The following is a 13732-nucleotide window of genomic DNA, read 5'->3' on the forward strand; positions in this document are numbered from 1 at the left end:
CCCCCCAGCCCCCCACCGCCGCCAACCCCCCCCCCCCACCCCCCCCCCCCCCCGACCCCCCCCCCCCCGCCCACCCCCACCCCCCCCCCCCCCCCCCCCCCCCCCCGCCCGGCCCCGCCGGGACGGGCTTCCCGGCAGCCCCCCCCACCCCCCCCCCCCCCCCACCCTGAGTCCCTCTTTAGACAATTTTGGACAATCTGGAGAGAAGTCATACTACTGCTACTACAGTAATAATAATGCTTTTAGGGACATTTGTATTTTTATCATATTCTCTCTCTCTCTCTTTTTTTTTTTTTTTTTTTTTTTTTTAAACATAAAAGAAGAGATTTACACGCCTGGGGAAGGGGGCCGCAGCCGAGGAGGGGTGGCAGGGGTCAGGGCACCCCCCCCCTCGCCCCCCCAAGGCTGGGCACCCTGGGTAGGGGGGGGGTCGGGGGCTGTGCCAAGCTGGGGTGCCCACCCATCGCCCTTCGGGCACCCCGGCTCCTCCGGGATGGCTTTCGTGTCTCTTAACGGTCGGCTTCCCACCCCCCCCTAACCCCGGGCGGGGGTGTGTGGGGGGGGGGCTTGTGTGTTCATTTTTAACTCTAGAGCTCTTAGCCGTTATCTTGTTCAGGTATCTCTCTTCTTCACGTGACGGTAACATCCAACTGGTGTGTAAAATACGGGAGAAAAAAAAAAACCAACAACAAAAAAAAAAAAAACCCACAACGACAACAAAAAGACACACACACACACATAAAAAAAAAAAAAAAAAAAGAAAAGAAAAGAAAAAAAAATTTTAAAAAGGCAAAAAAATGAAAAAATAAAGACAAACGCACGCCCAGACCGGCTGACAAAGCGGCTGGAGCGAGGGGATGCCCGGCTGGCGATGCCACCCCGCTGCCGGTGGCTTTGCTGCAGAGGTGCGGGGGGGGTGGGTGGCTGCCCCCCTTTTCTAAGGGCAGCAGAGGCTGGGGACACCGCGGGGGGGGGACGCCGGGGGCGGGTGGGGGGGGCGGGTGGGGGGGTGGGGGGGGCGAGGGTCAGGGCGCCTTCTTTGCAGAATCCTATTTTTGGGGAGCGGGGGCCCCTCGTTTTCTGGAGGCAGCCCCTGTTCTCAGTAATAAAGGACAGTCAGTAACTGCCAGTGTGCCTCGTCTCTGGGCTCGGGGGGGGGGGGGGGGGGCGTGGGGGGGACAGGTCTGGTGGTCTCCCCAGCGGCTGTGCCCGCAGGGAAGCGCTGGTTGGAGCGGGGACGGGGGCCGGAGTGTCACCTGCACCTGGCTGAGCATCGCCCCCCCCCCCGGCACTGTGCACCCCCCCCCAATATAGAGCATCCCTTCCCTGCGCTGAGCATCCCCCCAGCATCAAGCACCCCCCGCCCCCGGCCACTGAGCATACCCCAGTGTAGAGCATCCCTCCAGTATAGATCATCCCCCCCAGCACAGAGCATCCCCCCCACTATAGTTTCTCCCCCAGCATCGAGCACCCCCCCCAGCACTGAGCATTGCCCCCAGCGCTGAGCATCCCCTTCCCAGCATCAAGCATCCCCCCCCCCCAGCATCAATCACCCCTCCCTCCCTGCACTGAGCATCCTCCCAGCACCGAGCATACCCCCCCAGCACCGAGACCCCCACAGCACCAAGCATCCCCCCCAGTATAGAGCATCCCCCCCCCCAGCACTGACCATTGCCCCCAGCACTGAGCATCCCCTTCCCAGCATCCCCCCCGCCACCAGCATCAAGCACGCCTCCCTCCCTGCACTGAGCATCCCCCCAGCACCGAGAACCCCCCCAGCACTCAGCATTCCCCCCCAGCGCAGAGCATCCCCCCAGCACCGAGCATCCCCCCCAGTATAGAGCATCCCCCCGCCCAGCATCAAGCACCCCTCCCTGCACTGAGCATCCCCCCAAGCACCAGGAACCCCCCCAGCGTCGAGCACCCCCCCCCCCCCCAGCACTGAGCATTGCCCCCAGCACTGAGCATCCCCTCCCCAGCATCAAGCGTGCCCCCCCTGCCAGTATCAAGCACCCCTCCCTCCCTGCACTGAGCATCCCCCCAGCACCGAGCATACCCCCCCCAGCACTGAGACCCCCCCGCAGCACCGAGCATCCCCCCCAGTATAGAGCATCCCCCCCTCCAGCATCAAGCACCCCTCCCTGCACTGAGCATCCCCCCCGCAAGCACCAGGAACCCCCCCCCAGCACTGAGTATCCCCTCCCCAGCACCAAGCATCGCCCCCCCGCCAGCATCAAGCACCCCTCCCTCCCAGCTTCGAGCATCCCCCCAAGCACAGGGAACCCCCCCAGCATTGAACATCCCCCCAGCATAGAACATCCCCCACTATAGACCGTGTCCCCCCCGCCCAGCATAGAGCATCCCCCCAGCATCAAACATCCCTTCCTGCGCCGAGCATCCCCCCAGCACCGAACATCCCCCCCCAGTATGGAGCATCCCTCCCCCGCATGGAGCATCCCCCCCCCCCGCCCCGGCCAGCACCAAGCACCCCTCCTTGCACTGAGCATCCCCCCCAGTATCGAGCATCCCCCCAGTATCGAGCATCCCCCCCAGCACCGAGCATCACCCCCAGCATCAAGCACCCCCCCCACCCAGCACCGATCACCCCCCCGCCGCACGCACAAGGAAGGGGGAGGAGGGGACAGGCCATGCTCGAGGACCCCCTGGTGAAGGGGACACATGGAGTTGGGGGGCGGGGGGGCGGGACGGACACTCTGAAGGGTCCCTGCAAAGGGAGGGGACAAGGAGAGCCGCCTGGCCAGCCTGCAAGGGTGCAGGGTTGGGCCTGCTAATGAGGGCAGTTAACGAGGGCAATTAATGAGGGTTCATTAAGAGCAGCCCTAGCAGGAATCTCCTTCTCTAGGGGAGGTGGCTCCGAGCGGTGGTTGCGCTGGGAGGTGGCTGCCAGGAGCGATGCAGGAGCCTGGCGGGGGGTCCCCATGGGGGCTTTGGTGTCCCCCAGCCCCGGGGTGGGTGGGTGGGTGTCGGGGGGGGGACACGATGCTGCCAGCCCCAACCTGCACAGAGCCGGGTGACACGGCCAGTGCGTCCCCGCTCCGGGAGGGTGAGTGCCCGTCCGTGCCGGGCAGGGATTTGGGATGGGTCCCTGGGGGGGGGGCCGGGGGGGGGTGACGTGCTGAGTAGGGACCAGAATATGGCTCTGGGGTGGGGGGGGTGGTGTCAAAGGCGGGGGACCACGTCCTGGGCAGGAGAAGCGGGGGACACGTGGCTGCTGGCTGGCACGGCGAAGGCCGGAGCGGCCGCGTTAAATAATTCACTCAACGCCGGTCTTAAATAAATAAAAGAAACTCCAAACGCGGGGACGGCTGGAGAACCGTGTCCCCTGCCCCCAGGACAGCATCCCTCCGCATCCGCCTTTCGGGGGGGGGGGGGGGGGCTGGGACAGTGTCGGACGTGGCCGTGGAGAAGAGAAAGGGACAATGGTGTCCCCTGGCCGGCTCCTGCATCGCGCTGGAGGTCAGGTTGCTGCTGCTTGCACCCGCTCGGGCTCTGGTTTATGTCCAGTTGAGCCAAAATTGGAGATTTTTGTCACCAACAAGCCGCCGACGCCATCGGTGCCACCCAGCCTGGCTGCCGCCTGGGCTGTGTTACACCAGAGCCAGTTTTTTGGGGTTTTGTTTGTCTTCGTTTTTTTTTTTTTTTTTTATCCTGCTACATCTTTGAACGCGGCAAAAAGCAAATAACGCCTGGCTCCGGGGCGGCGATCCCGATGCTCCTGTTGCCCGGAGCCGGTGGGAGCCGCAACGATTCCCCGAGCCCTTTTCCCTTTGTGTTGGCAGCCAGCGGGAGCAGATGGAAATAGCAGCGTGATCCCAGCTGCGGCGAGGCCACAAACGGTTGTACGCGGAGCCGGGAGAGGAGGCAGGGAGATATATATATATATAGAGGGAGAGACAGACGTATGGATGATGCACTGCCGCGCACGCCTCGCCGGGTGACGAGGCTGGATGGTGCCAGCATCCCCAAAATACTTGCGCTGAGCGGCAACGTGTGAGGTTTTCCGCTGACTGCGGCAGCTCCTGGCTCTCGTGTCACCGTGGCCGTTGCCGCAGGTGCCGTGCCAACGCCTGGACCCCCACCCAGCTCCTTCCCCGTGAAATCCAGGGCTGTGAAAGGCTGGGGCGGTGGGGAAAAGGCTGGAGGGAGGCAGGGACCCCCGCCCCGGCCTTTTCCCAGGTGTCAGGGCTTCTGGGTCCGGCCCCTGCTGCGGGGACAGGCTGGTGGCACCCAAGGCCACCTTGCACCCCTCGCCCCGTCGGGTGCAGACGGGCTGGCAGGGGTCTGCACGGAGCCGGTGGCAGCAGACGGGTTGTGCCAGGCAGAAATCAACATCTCTTAGAGCCGGGCTTCCGATTCCTGCAGGTCCAGCGCCCCGCGGGGGCGATGGTTAATTACCTGCTAATTAGCCCCAGCACCTCCCCAGACGGACGGCATGACCCCTGTGGGGCAGGGAGCCACCCGCTGCCATACTCGGCACCCCGGGGTGCCCCGTGCTAGGATGCTACAAGCCACGACGGCGAAAGCTGCCCAGGTGGCCGGAGGGACCGACAACCTGTCCCTGTCCCCCCCCACCCCAGACCCCAACCCGAGGGGAAAGAGCGAGCCGAGCCCCAAATTCGCCATCTGCAAGCGGGAATGGAAATGGGGCCTCGTTAGAGCAGGAAAGGTGGGGGCTTCGTCAGCTTCCGCTGCCGGAGAGGCTGGCACCGACAGCCCCCCGCGCATCCCGCAGCTGAGGATGCTCCGCCGGGTCTAAAATAGCCGCGGTTCCCGCTGGGGAGCGGGGAGAGGTGGGGGGAGAAAAGAGGCAGCATCCTCGCCGTGAGCGTGGGAGAGGATGTGGCAGGAGGGCTGGCTGCCTGCCTCCCCGCCACCAAACCCCAACCCCTCGCGATTAAAAGCGGATGCGCGGTCTGAAACCTCTGGCAAGTCCCAGCCCTCGGAGGGGAGCATTCCGTGCCGCACCGGGATGGCTCGGCGGAAAGCAGGAGCACGGCTTGGGGACGGGCGGAGGAAAACGGGACTCCCTCCAACCTCAAAAATAAAAGGAGCTGGTGGTCCTGCACCAGGATGTGTTTCAAAGGGCTCCCAAATGGGCTCTTCCCTGCCGCAGCCCCCCAGAAAACAGAGCCCATCACCTTTTTCTCACACCGGTTTGTGCTTTTTACTGCTTGAATTTTGGTAGAAAGAGCACTCGGGGAGAGGAAGAGGAGGGACAAGGTGGCTGTCCGGGCTTTGGTGCCCGTTTTTGGGGCAGACAGAGCCGGAGCTGGGGCTCCTCTTCCCATACAGAGGCAAACCCCTTTCCAGGCCAGAGGGAAGCAGCGCTTGTGCCCAGGTGGGGTTTCCATCGGCTCCTTCCCAAACCTGACGGCTGGGAGAAGTCCGGCAGGAGACTTCTCTCTCCCCCCATCCCAATTCCAGCGGCAGGACAGGGGTCTCGGGGGCGAGAAGGGGTCTGTGCGTTTGCTCTCAAACCTTGCTGCTCTTCAGGCTGATGAGGATGCAAACGGCGTTGCTTTTTCCTGTCCTGCCCCCCGGAGCCAGGAGCAAAGGACATCTGTGGAGGTCATGGTAGGAAGGTCCCTGTGCTCATGGGCGGGCATGGTGGGGACATCTGGCTCTCAGCAGCACTGTGCTGCCTGCCAGGGCCTGTCCAGCAGGCAAGTGGGGTCTGTGGGGCCATTTTCCCCCCATCCAAGGCACCCTGTGGTTACGTGGGAGGCTCTAAGGTGGGCTTGTAGATCATGACGGTGACCGACGAGCCCTGTGGATCCAGGCAGCAGCTCTTTGCTCTACTGCCTGGGAGATGCTGGTCCTCGGACTGTTTTCTTTGCTTGGGGGCTTCCTTCTTCCCCAGCCCTACCTGGGAGACGGTGGTCCTTGGGAGCCCGGTGGAGGCTCCCCATCCCCGCGCGCCGCATCCCTGTGGGTGTCTGGCAGCAGCGTGGCGGCTCATGTTTCCCCTGGGGAGCCCGGCAGGGCTGCCAAGCTGTCTTCCCCATCCTCCAGCAGCCGGGAACCGTCCCCAGGGGCTGCCAGTGGGGCCTCGGTGCCTTCCTCCTCTTCCTCCTCCTCTTGCTGCTGCTGCTGGAGGCTCTGCAGGCGTTCCTGCCGCGCCTCCATGAACTCCTGCGCCCCATCGCCCACCAGCCGGACGGCGTCCCCGACGCGGGGCGGCTGCCGGACGGGGTTGTGGTCGTAGGAGAGGAGGCGCAGGGCGGCCAGGCAGGCCAGGTCGGGGAAGCGGGCGATGCGGTTGCGGTCCAGGTCGAGGACGCGGAGGTGGGCCATGTGCAGCAGGACGGGGGGAAACTCCTCGAAGCGGTTGCCGTAGAGCCAAAGCCCCCGCAGGCCGGCCATGCGGGGCAGCCCGGCGGGCAGGCGGGCCAGGCGGTTGTCGCCCAGCTGGAGGCTGCGGAGGTCGGGCAGGCCCAGGAGGGCGCGGGGGAAGCGGGCGAGGAAGTTGCCCTCCAGCCACAGGCAGCGCAGGCTCTGCAGGCGGGCGAAGGCGGGCGGCAGGGCCTGCAGCCCGTTGCGGCCCAGGTAGAGGTAGGCCAGGCGGGGCAGGCGGCACAAGGCCTCGGGCACCTCCATCAGCTCGTTGCCGTCCAGGGCCAAAGTGCGGAGGTGCCGCAAGGCCCCCAGCTCGGCCGGCACCTCCCGCAGCCCCGCGCCGCTCAGGTAGAGTTTCCTCAGCCCCCGCTGAGCCCACAGGGCCGCCGGGACCCGCCCGCCCCGCACCTCCAGCCGCTGCTCGACTCCCCCCGGGCCCTCGGCCGTCGCCAAGCGCGGCCCGGTCGAGCCGCCGCTCCCCATCCCCGCCGCCCGCCCGGGGCGGGGAGGGGGGGACGGGGACGGACGCGGACGCCACGCCGTCGCCACGGCAACCGGCCGCAGCCAATGGGAGCGCGGGGGCGTGGCCTGGCGCCGGGGACGCGCCCCCTCCCCTCCCCGGCGGAGCACCCGGGCGGGAGGGGACACGCCCACCTAGGGACACGCCCACCCGGGACACGCCCCCTCTGGCCACGCCCTCCCCTGTGCCACGCCCCGCCTGTGTCCTACCTGTCCCCACCCCGCCCCTGCCTGTCCTCCACCCTGTGCCACCGTTGTCCCACCCTGCCCCACCATTGCCCCACCCTCCCTGTCCCTACCCTGTCCCCTGCCCGTGCCCCACCTGTCCCCTCCCTGCCACCATTGTCCCACCCTGTCCCCCTGCCTGTGCCCCGCCCTGCCCGACCTGTCCCCTGCCTGTCCCCTCCCTGTGCCCCATCCTGCCCCGCCTGTCCCACCATTGCCCTAACCTGCCCCGCCTGTCCCCTGCCTGCGCCCCACCACTGTCCCATTGTCCCACCCTCCCTGTCCCCTCCCCGTGCCCCACCCTGTCCCCTGCCTGTGCCCCACCGTTGTCCCACCCTACCTGCCCCCTCCCTGTTCCACCGTTGTCCCGCCTTGCCATGCCTGTCCCCTGCCTGTGCCCCACCACTGTCCCATTGTCCCGCCCTCCCTGTCCCCTGCCTGTGCCCCACCACTGTCCCATTGTCCCGCCTTCCCTGTCCCCTCCCCATGCCCCACCCTGGCCCCACCTCACCCTACCTGTCCCCTGCCTGTGTCCCACCATTGTCCCATCCTCCCTGTCCTGCCTGTCCCCCGCCCTGTCGTGCCTCTGTCCTGATCCCCCCACACACACTTTGCCACCCCCGTGCCCTGCCCTTACCCTTTTCTCGCCCTGTCCCCCCCCCGGGCAGCGCCCCCCCCCCCCCCTCCCATCTCCTTGCCCTCAGGGCGCTGGGATGGGGAGGGGGGGTCCCTCTGTGACCACCCACGTCCCCTGGGACACCCCGGGAGCTGCTGCAGGGCGCCCCCCCCCCGGGCACATCCCCCTCCCCCCCACCACTCCCCGGTGCTTTTTCACCCCCCCTCCACGAAGCCCGGTTGCACACCCCACGGCCGGGGAGGGCTTGGATGGGGACCCCCATGCCATGGCTGCCCACCCGGCTGGGTCCTGCCGGCCAGGCTGGGGCTCTCCTTCCTCCTCCTCCTCCTCTTCCCCCCCCCCGCCCCCGTAACGGTGTCCCCCCCCCGTCCCCAGCCAGCCCTGCCCGCTTTTTCCCTGCCGCAAATCAGCTGTGTCATCCCAAAGCCAGCGCAGAAAGCCGGGCTCGTACAGCCCCCCAGCGGCTGCCGGCCAGGCGACAACCCCCCCCCCCCCCACCTCACCTCCCCACAACCCCCCCAAATTCTCCTGCCAGCCCTCGGGGTGCGGGCACCCCCCAAAACGAGAGCTGGGGGCAGCCACAGCCCCTCCAAGGGGGCTCGGGGTGGGGGGGCAGAGGTGACAATGACAGCGTGCCCAGTAAGACCTGATTTCAGGCTTTATTTTTTCCGTGTGCTCCCAGGGATTGGGGGGGGGGGGGTCCCCAAAGAACTGGGGGCTACCGGCAAGGGGGGGTGGCCGACTATGTCCCCCAGCCCGGTGGGGTGGTTGTTGGTGCTGAAGCCGCTGGGGCGCTGGGGCTGGATGCCCCCCATGGGTCTCGCCGTCCAGGTTGGACCCCCCCAGCACTGGGCTGGAAAAGCCAGGAGAGAGGGGGGCGGTGAGGCTGGACCCCCCCCGGGACAATGACATCCTCCCGTGCCCCGCTCCCTCGGGGTCACCCCAAACTCACCTGGCGCCGTGGGGGACACGGGTGGGACGTACTGGTTGTGGTTAGTGGTGAACCCCGACGGCTCCTGGGGGATGGAGGCGGGTTGGGTGCGTGGTCCGACGGGTGGCGGGGACAGGGATATGGGGACAGGGACAAAGCCATGGAGGCACCCACCATCCTGCCGACAACCTGCTGTCCCAGCGGGCTGGCCTGTGTCACTCGGGGTGCCCTCAGCCCTCGGGAGATGAGCGGGAGGGGGTGGCCCACGGCGGGCAAGCCCTGCGTGGGGACAGCGGGTGAGGAGGGGGGACACATGGGGACAAGCAGCGGGACGGGGGTCCTGCTCACCGCCGTCGCCAGGCAGCTCGGCACCTCCCGGCTGAATCCGCTGCCTCGCTCGGAGCCCGTCGGCAGCGCCGGCAGCGTCTCAACGCCCTGCGGGAGGATGGAGATGAGGTGACAGGGACGCGATGTCCCCTGCCTCACGCCACAGCTCAGCCCGCTGGGGGTCCTGCCTCGCCATCCCGTCCCCTCGCCCCGCTTACGTGGCTGTGCACAGAGGGCAGGTAATCGGTCGCGGTGACGCTAACGGCCAGCTGCGGGAGAGGAAAAAAGTGTCCCTTGGGGTGCAGAGGGGATGGGGGGCCGGCAGGGGACAGGGGACACGGTGGGGTAGGGGCTCACGGGCTGGCCCGGCAGGACGCTGTCACTCCTTGGGGTGGCCCTGGTGAAGCCCGACTGCTCCTTGGTGCCGACGGTTGTCTTCTGCAGGACATCTGGGGGGGGCAGATGGGGCAGGGAGGGAGCCCCCCTGTCCCCAGCCCTGTCCCCAGCCCTGCCTGCACACAGCCCCACAGGCAGCCATGGCGTTACCTGGTGTCACGGTGCTGGGTACAGCCTGGGGGCCCGGCCTGTACCCTGCATTTGGGGGTGGGCAGCGATGGGTGACGCGGGGCAGGGGACCTCTGACACCCCCAAACCATCCTGGGAATGGAGCTGGCCCCGGGACAACTGACACCCCCAAAACGCTCCTGGGAATGGAGCTGGCCCCGGGACCACCAACACCCCCAAACCCTCCTGGGGATGGAGCTGGCCCCAGGATCACCGACACCCCCAAACCCTCCTGGGGATGGAGCTGGCCCCGGGATCACCGACACCCCCAAACCCTCCTGGGGATGGAGCTGGCCCCGGGATCACCGACACCCCCAAACCCGTACCTGGCTGGGCAGGGCCGGCGCGGCGGCCCCCTGTGCCGTGCTCCCTGTGTGCGTTGGGGGGGCCCTGGAGGAGCGGCAGGTGCTGGGGACTCGCCGTCCGGGTACGGAGGCAGGAAAGGGAGGACGCCTGGAGGTATCCGCTCCCTGGCTGGTGGACATGCCGGGGCAGGAGGCTCCGGCCGTCGGGGAGCATGAGAGGCTGGAAGTGCTCGGCGGTGGTAGACCTGGCGGCGTCCTGGCAGTGGCTGCGGTGGGAGGCCAGCGTGGTTGTGATGGACTGGCCCCAAAACTTGCCCCTAATCCCCCCCGCCCCCAGCAGGGGTACCCACCCCTCTGCTGCACGGAGCAGGCAGGACATGTCCCAGCGGTTGTTGGACACGTAGCCGGTGACAGTGTGGCGGCCGAGGCAGGGACGGAAACGCGACTGGCCTGGGTGACAGGGGGGAGAGGTGGCTCAGCCCTGTGAATGAGCCCCCCCCGGCTGTAGGGGAGGCCTTCGGGACCCCCTACCATAGGCCACCGCGTAGCTCGTGGCGTAGAAGTTCATGAGGTCGGCGCTTCCCCTGGCGTGTGCCTTCGCCGAGGGGGTGACGGTGGCCAGCCCCGCGGCGGGCGAGCCCCGTGGCAGGGACCGCAGCTTGGCACGGGGACAGACGAATGGAGGGGCAGACGCCATGGCGGGGCTGGCCCCAGAGCAGCTCCCCGCCTGGGAGGCAGGGGTGGCTGTGGAACGTCCCCCGCGGACGTTGGGATGGTGACACCATGGTAACCAGCGCGGCGACACATGGGGATCTCGGCCACAGAGGGAACTGTCACTGCTGCTTGGGGACGGCTGGGACACCCCACAGAGGGCATCAGGGGAGTGGGATGCCCCACTTCAACCTCCTGCGGAGCGGGCCACAGCCCTCCGCGTGTGGGGCCGCGTCCCCTGGGTCCCCAGAAAAAGGGTTTCGAAGGGAGAGCTGGGAGACGGTGACAGCGGGGAGCTGGCACGTGCCAGAGCGAGCCCGGAGTGTCGCTGCCTCCCCTGAGCACCCGCTCCCGGCGACGCCGAAGGGCAGAGCCCCGGCACCCACAAGGCAGCAGGAGCGGCAGGGCTAGCAGCCATGGCTTTATTCATCCTGCCCTGAAAGTCCGAGGGAGCCGCTGCCGGAGGAAGAGGAGGAGAAGAGCCACAGGGAGGGCGGCAGCGGCGTTTCCACAGGGCCCCGTGCCCCTGCTCCGCTCCAGGGGATGGTGAGGGAGAAGGTGGCTCCCCCCCGTCAGCAGGATGGCTCAAAGAGGTACTCCAGGTCTGGCTGCCGCAGCCTCTGCTCCCTCTTCTTGTTCTTGGCAAATTCCCTCAGCATGGCCATCACGTCGTTCTCAAACTCGGCCGGCGTGGGCTTCGCTTCTGCAGGAAAAACAGAAAGGGGCAGCAAGAGAACGGCTCCGTCCTGTCCCGAAGCACCCGGTGCCACGGTCATCCCACCAAGCCCAGTTCCCGCGGCCCGGAGCGGCGCCGGTGCCCTGGCATCAGAGCGGGCAGGGTGACAGGGAGCTGCCACCGTACCTGTGGCCCAGTAGTAAATGTCCCAGTCGTTGCTGGGCTCGTTGATGAGCCGGTCGTAGAGGTTCAGCTGCTGCTCGCTCATGCGGTTCAGGTTCTCCTTCGCAAAGAGGCTGGGGAGAGGATGGAGGAGGATGAGTGTGGGTGACCGGAGGAAGAGCCAAGCTGGCACGCCGCTCCCGACCACGGCTGGTGCCCCGCTCTCTACACGATGCCAGAAGACACGGAGCAGCTGGGTCCAAAGTGACCTGCCTCCTGCCTGCTCTCTCCGTTAACCACTACTTCAATCCTGAAACCCGACCGGCCCCACCTTGTTCATTCATCCCAGGAATTACATACGTCCTTCCCAAAGGATTTCATCTCAGCCATCAGGCTGGAACTTTCCAGAGCTCTCCTGTGCCTCTGGCTCTGCCCTTTTTCTGCCCAGCAGCAGCACTGATCGTTGCATCCCGGATTCAAAGCTCCTGTGGTGACTTATCCAACAGCTCACCCTTCTCTGCCTTCCGTCCTCTGAACACCACCACATCTCCTTAGGTTTTTGGAATATGGCTGTGCGCTGCCCCACCAAACTCCCTCCCAAAACGCTCGGGGCTTTTCCCTGTTCATTAAAAACCTGTGCCATCTTTAAGGAGCTGAACTACGCAGCAGCTATGCTCACCTCGACTGGCCTTTCTCCCTTCGCTCTCCGGGGCTGATGTTATCTCTCCTACGAAGCACACACGCCACCCCTGCCCGCCCCTGGCTGCAGGGGACAAATTGTCAGGGCACCGCGGGGAAGGCGGACAAGCAGCGGAGGGTGGCTGAGAAGCCGGGAGGGAGGTCGGGCACCCCGCACCTCCTCACCTGAGCAGGATGCAGTTCTCCAGCATCCCCCTTTTCCGGCTCTCGTACAGCAGCCGGGCTCTCTTGGTCTCCAGTGGCTCATTGGGACGTTCCTGCCAGGGGGGCAAGGGGATCTCCAGCACGTCCTTCCCGGTGTCCTTTGGGGAGTCCCCACGGTAGCCACGCTGCAGGCACACTGGCCCCAAAACGCGCCGGCACAGAGCCCGGCCGGGCAGGGAGCAGAGCTGTGAAAGGGACAGGGACAGTGCAGGGGACGTCAGGCCTGGCTGTCCCAGCACAGGGGGGAACGGGACCCCCCCCAGGCCCTGCTGGCCATGAATCCCCCTTCCCACCCCCCCCAGACCCTAATGCCCCTACTCCTCCCCATAATCCCTCCAGGCCTTGCTGTCCTCAGTCCTATATCCAGGCCCTACTGCCGCCAATTCCCCCATCCCACACCCACCCCAGACCCTGCTGCCCCCCATCCCACACCCCTCCAGACCCTCCTGCCCCCAAACCCCCATCACACAACCCGCCCAGACCCTGCTGCCCCTGATCCCCACATCACACACCCCCCCAGACGCTGCTGCCCCTAACTCCCCTTATAGTCCACCTTCAAGACTCTGCTGCCCCCAATCCCCCCATCCCACGCTCCCCCAGACCCTGCTGCCCCCATCCCACACCCCCCAGACCCTCCTGCCCCTAATCCCCACATCACACACACCCCCCAGACCCTGCTGCCCCACATCCCACACCCCCCAGACCATCCTACCCCTGATCCCCACATCACACACACCCCCCAGACCCTGCTGCCCCACATCCCACACACCCCCAGACCCTCCTGCCCCTGATCCCCACATCACACACACCCCCCAGACACTACTGCCCCTAACTCCCCTCGTAGTCCACCTTCAAGACCCTGCTGCCCCCAATCTCTCCATTCCACACACCCCCAGACCCTGCTGTCCCCGATCCCCCCATCCCACACCTCCCCCAGACCCTGCTGCCCCTACCCCCCACCATAATCCCCCCAAAAGCTGCGGTCCCTGATCCCACGACCTTCCCCAGACGCTGCTGCCCGCAATCCCCTGCTGCCTCTGAACCCCACATAATCCATCCCAGATCCCCTGCTGCCCCCGATACCATAAGCCCCCCTGGGCCCTGTTACCCCCAATCCCCCATCTATAGACCCCCCCGGGCCCTGCTGCACCCAATCCCCCATCTATAACCACCCTCCCCAGGGCCTCCCTCTGTCCCCCGCCTCTCCCAGACCCCTGTCAGCTCCCCACCTCCGCCAGTAACACCCATACACCCCCGGTAAACTCCCCTCCTTCCTCACCCAGGCCGCCGCCATGGCTCCCAGCGGCCGCTCTAGCCTCCGTCAGGGGCGCTCTGTGACGCGGGGGAGGCCCGACTCTATGGTGCGGCGGGCGGTAGAGGAGAGGGCAGGGGGGAACAGGAAGGGGGCGTGACGC

The 13732-nt window shown here is 66.6% G+C and overlaps 3 protein-coding genes across 4 annotated transcripts; all 3 read right to left on the reverse strand.

Annotated features, from left to right (window-relative positions):
- Nucleotides 1-5292: 5292 nt before the first annotated feature.
- On the reverse strand, nt 5293-6840 carry LRRC10B (leucine rich repeat containing 10B). The gene has a single exon (XM_054201579.1). The coding sequence runs from the start codon at nt 6838-6840 to the stop codon at nt 5977-5979; it is 864 nt and encodes a 287-aa protein (XP_054057554.1). The 3' UTR covers nt 5293-5976.
- Nucleotides 6841-8397: 1557 nt separating this feature from the next.
- On the reverse strand, nt 8398-10859 carry PPP1R32 (protein phosphatase 1 regulatory subunit 32). The gene is made up of 10 exons (XM_054197728.1): nt 10397-10859; nt 10216-10315; nt 9775-10131; nt 9650-9653; nt 9354-9542; nt 9215-9265; nt 9018-9104; nt 8844-8948; nt 8691-8754; nt 8398-8591 (listed from the first exon to the last, which is right to left on the reverse strand). Exons 1-10 carry the CDS (start codon nt 10560-10562, stop codon nt 8398-8400), a joined length of 1317 nt encoding a protein of 438 aa, XP_054053703.1. The 5' UTR covers nt 10563-10859.
- A 125-nt stretch (nt 10860-10984) lies between these two features.
- On the reverse strand, nt 10985-13725 carry SDHAF2 (succinate dehydrogenase complex assembly factor 2). Of its 2 annotated transcripts, XM_054201583.1 has the most exons (5): nt 13597-13725; nt 12279-12502; nt 12094-12177; nt 11439-11548; nt 10985-11279 (listed from the first exon to the last, which is right to left on the reverse strand). In XM_054201583.1, the coding sequence occupies exons 1-5, from the start codon at nt 13609-13611 to the stop codon at nt 11149-11151; spliced, it is 564 nt and encodes a 187-aa protein (XP_054057558.1). In that variant the 5' UTR covers nt 13612-13725; the 3' UTR covers nt 10985-11148. The 2 variants fall into 2 exon arrangements, with proteins under 2 accessions (XP_054057558.1, XP_054057559.1); XM_054201584.1 differs by lacking the exon at nt 12094-12177.
- Nucleotides 13726-13732: the final 7 nt, after the last annotated feature.

The sequence above is a fragment of the Rissa tridactyla genome, chromosome 4 (assembly GCF_028500815.1).
Source record: "Rissa tridactyla isolate bRisTri1 chromosome 4, bRisTri1.patW.cur.20221130, whole genome shotgun sequence".
NCBI classification, from domain to species: domain Eukaryota; kingdom Metazoa; phylum Chordata; class Aves; order Charadriiformes; family Laridae; genus Rissa; species Rissa tridactyla.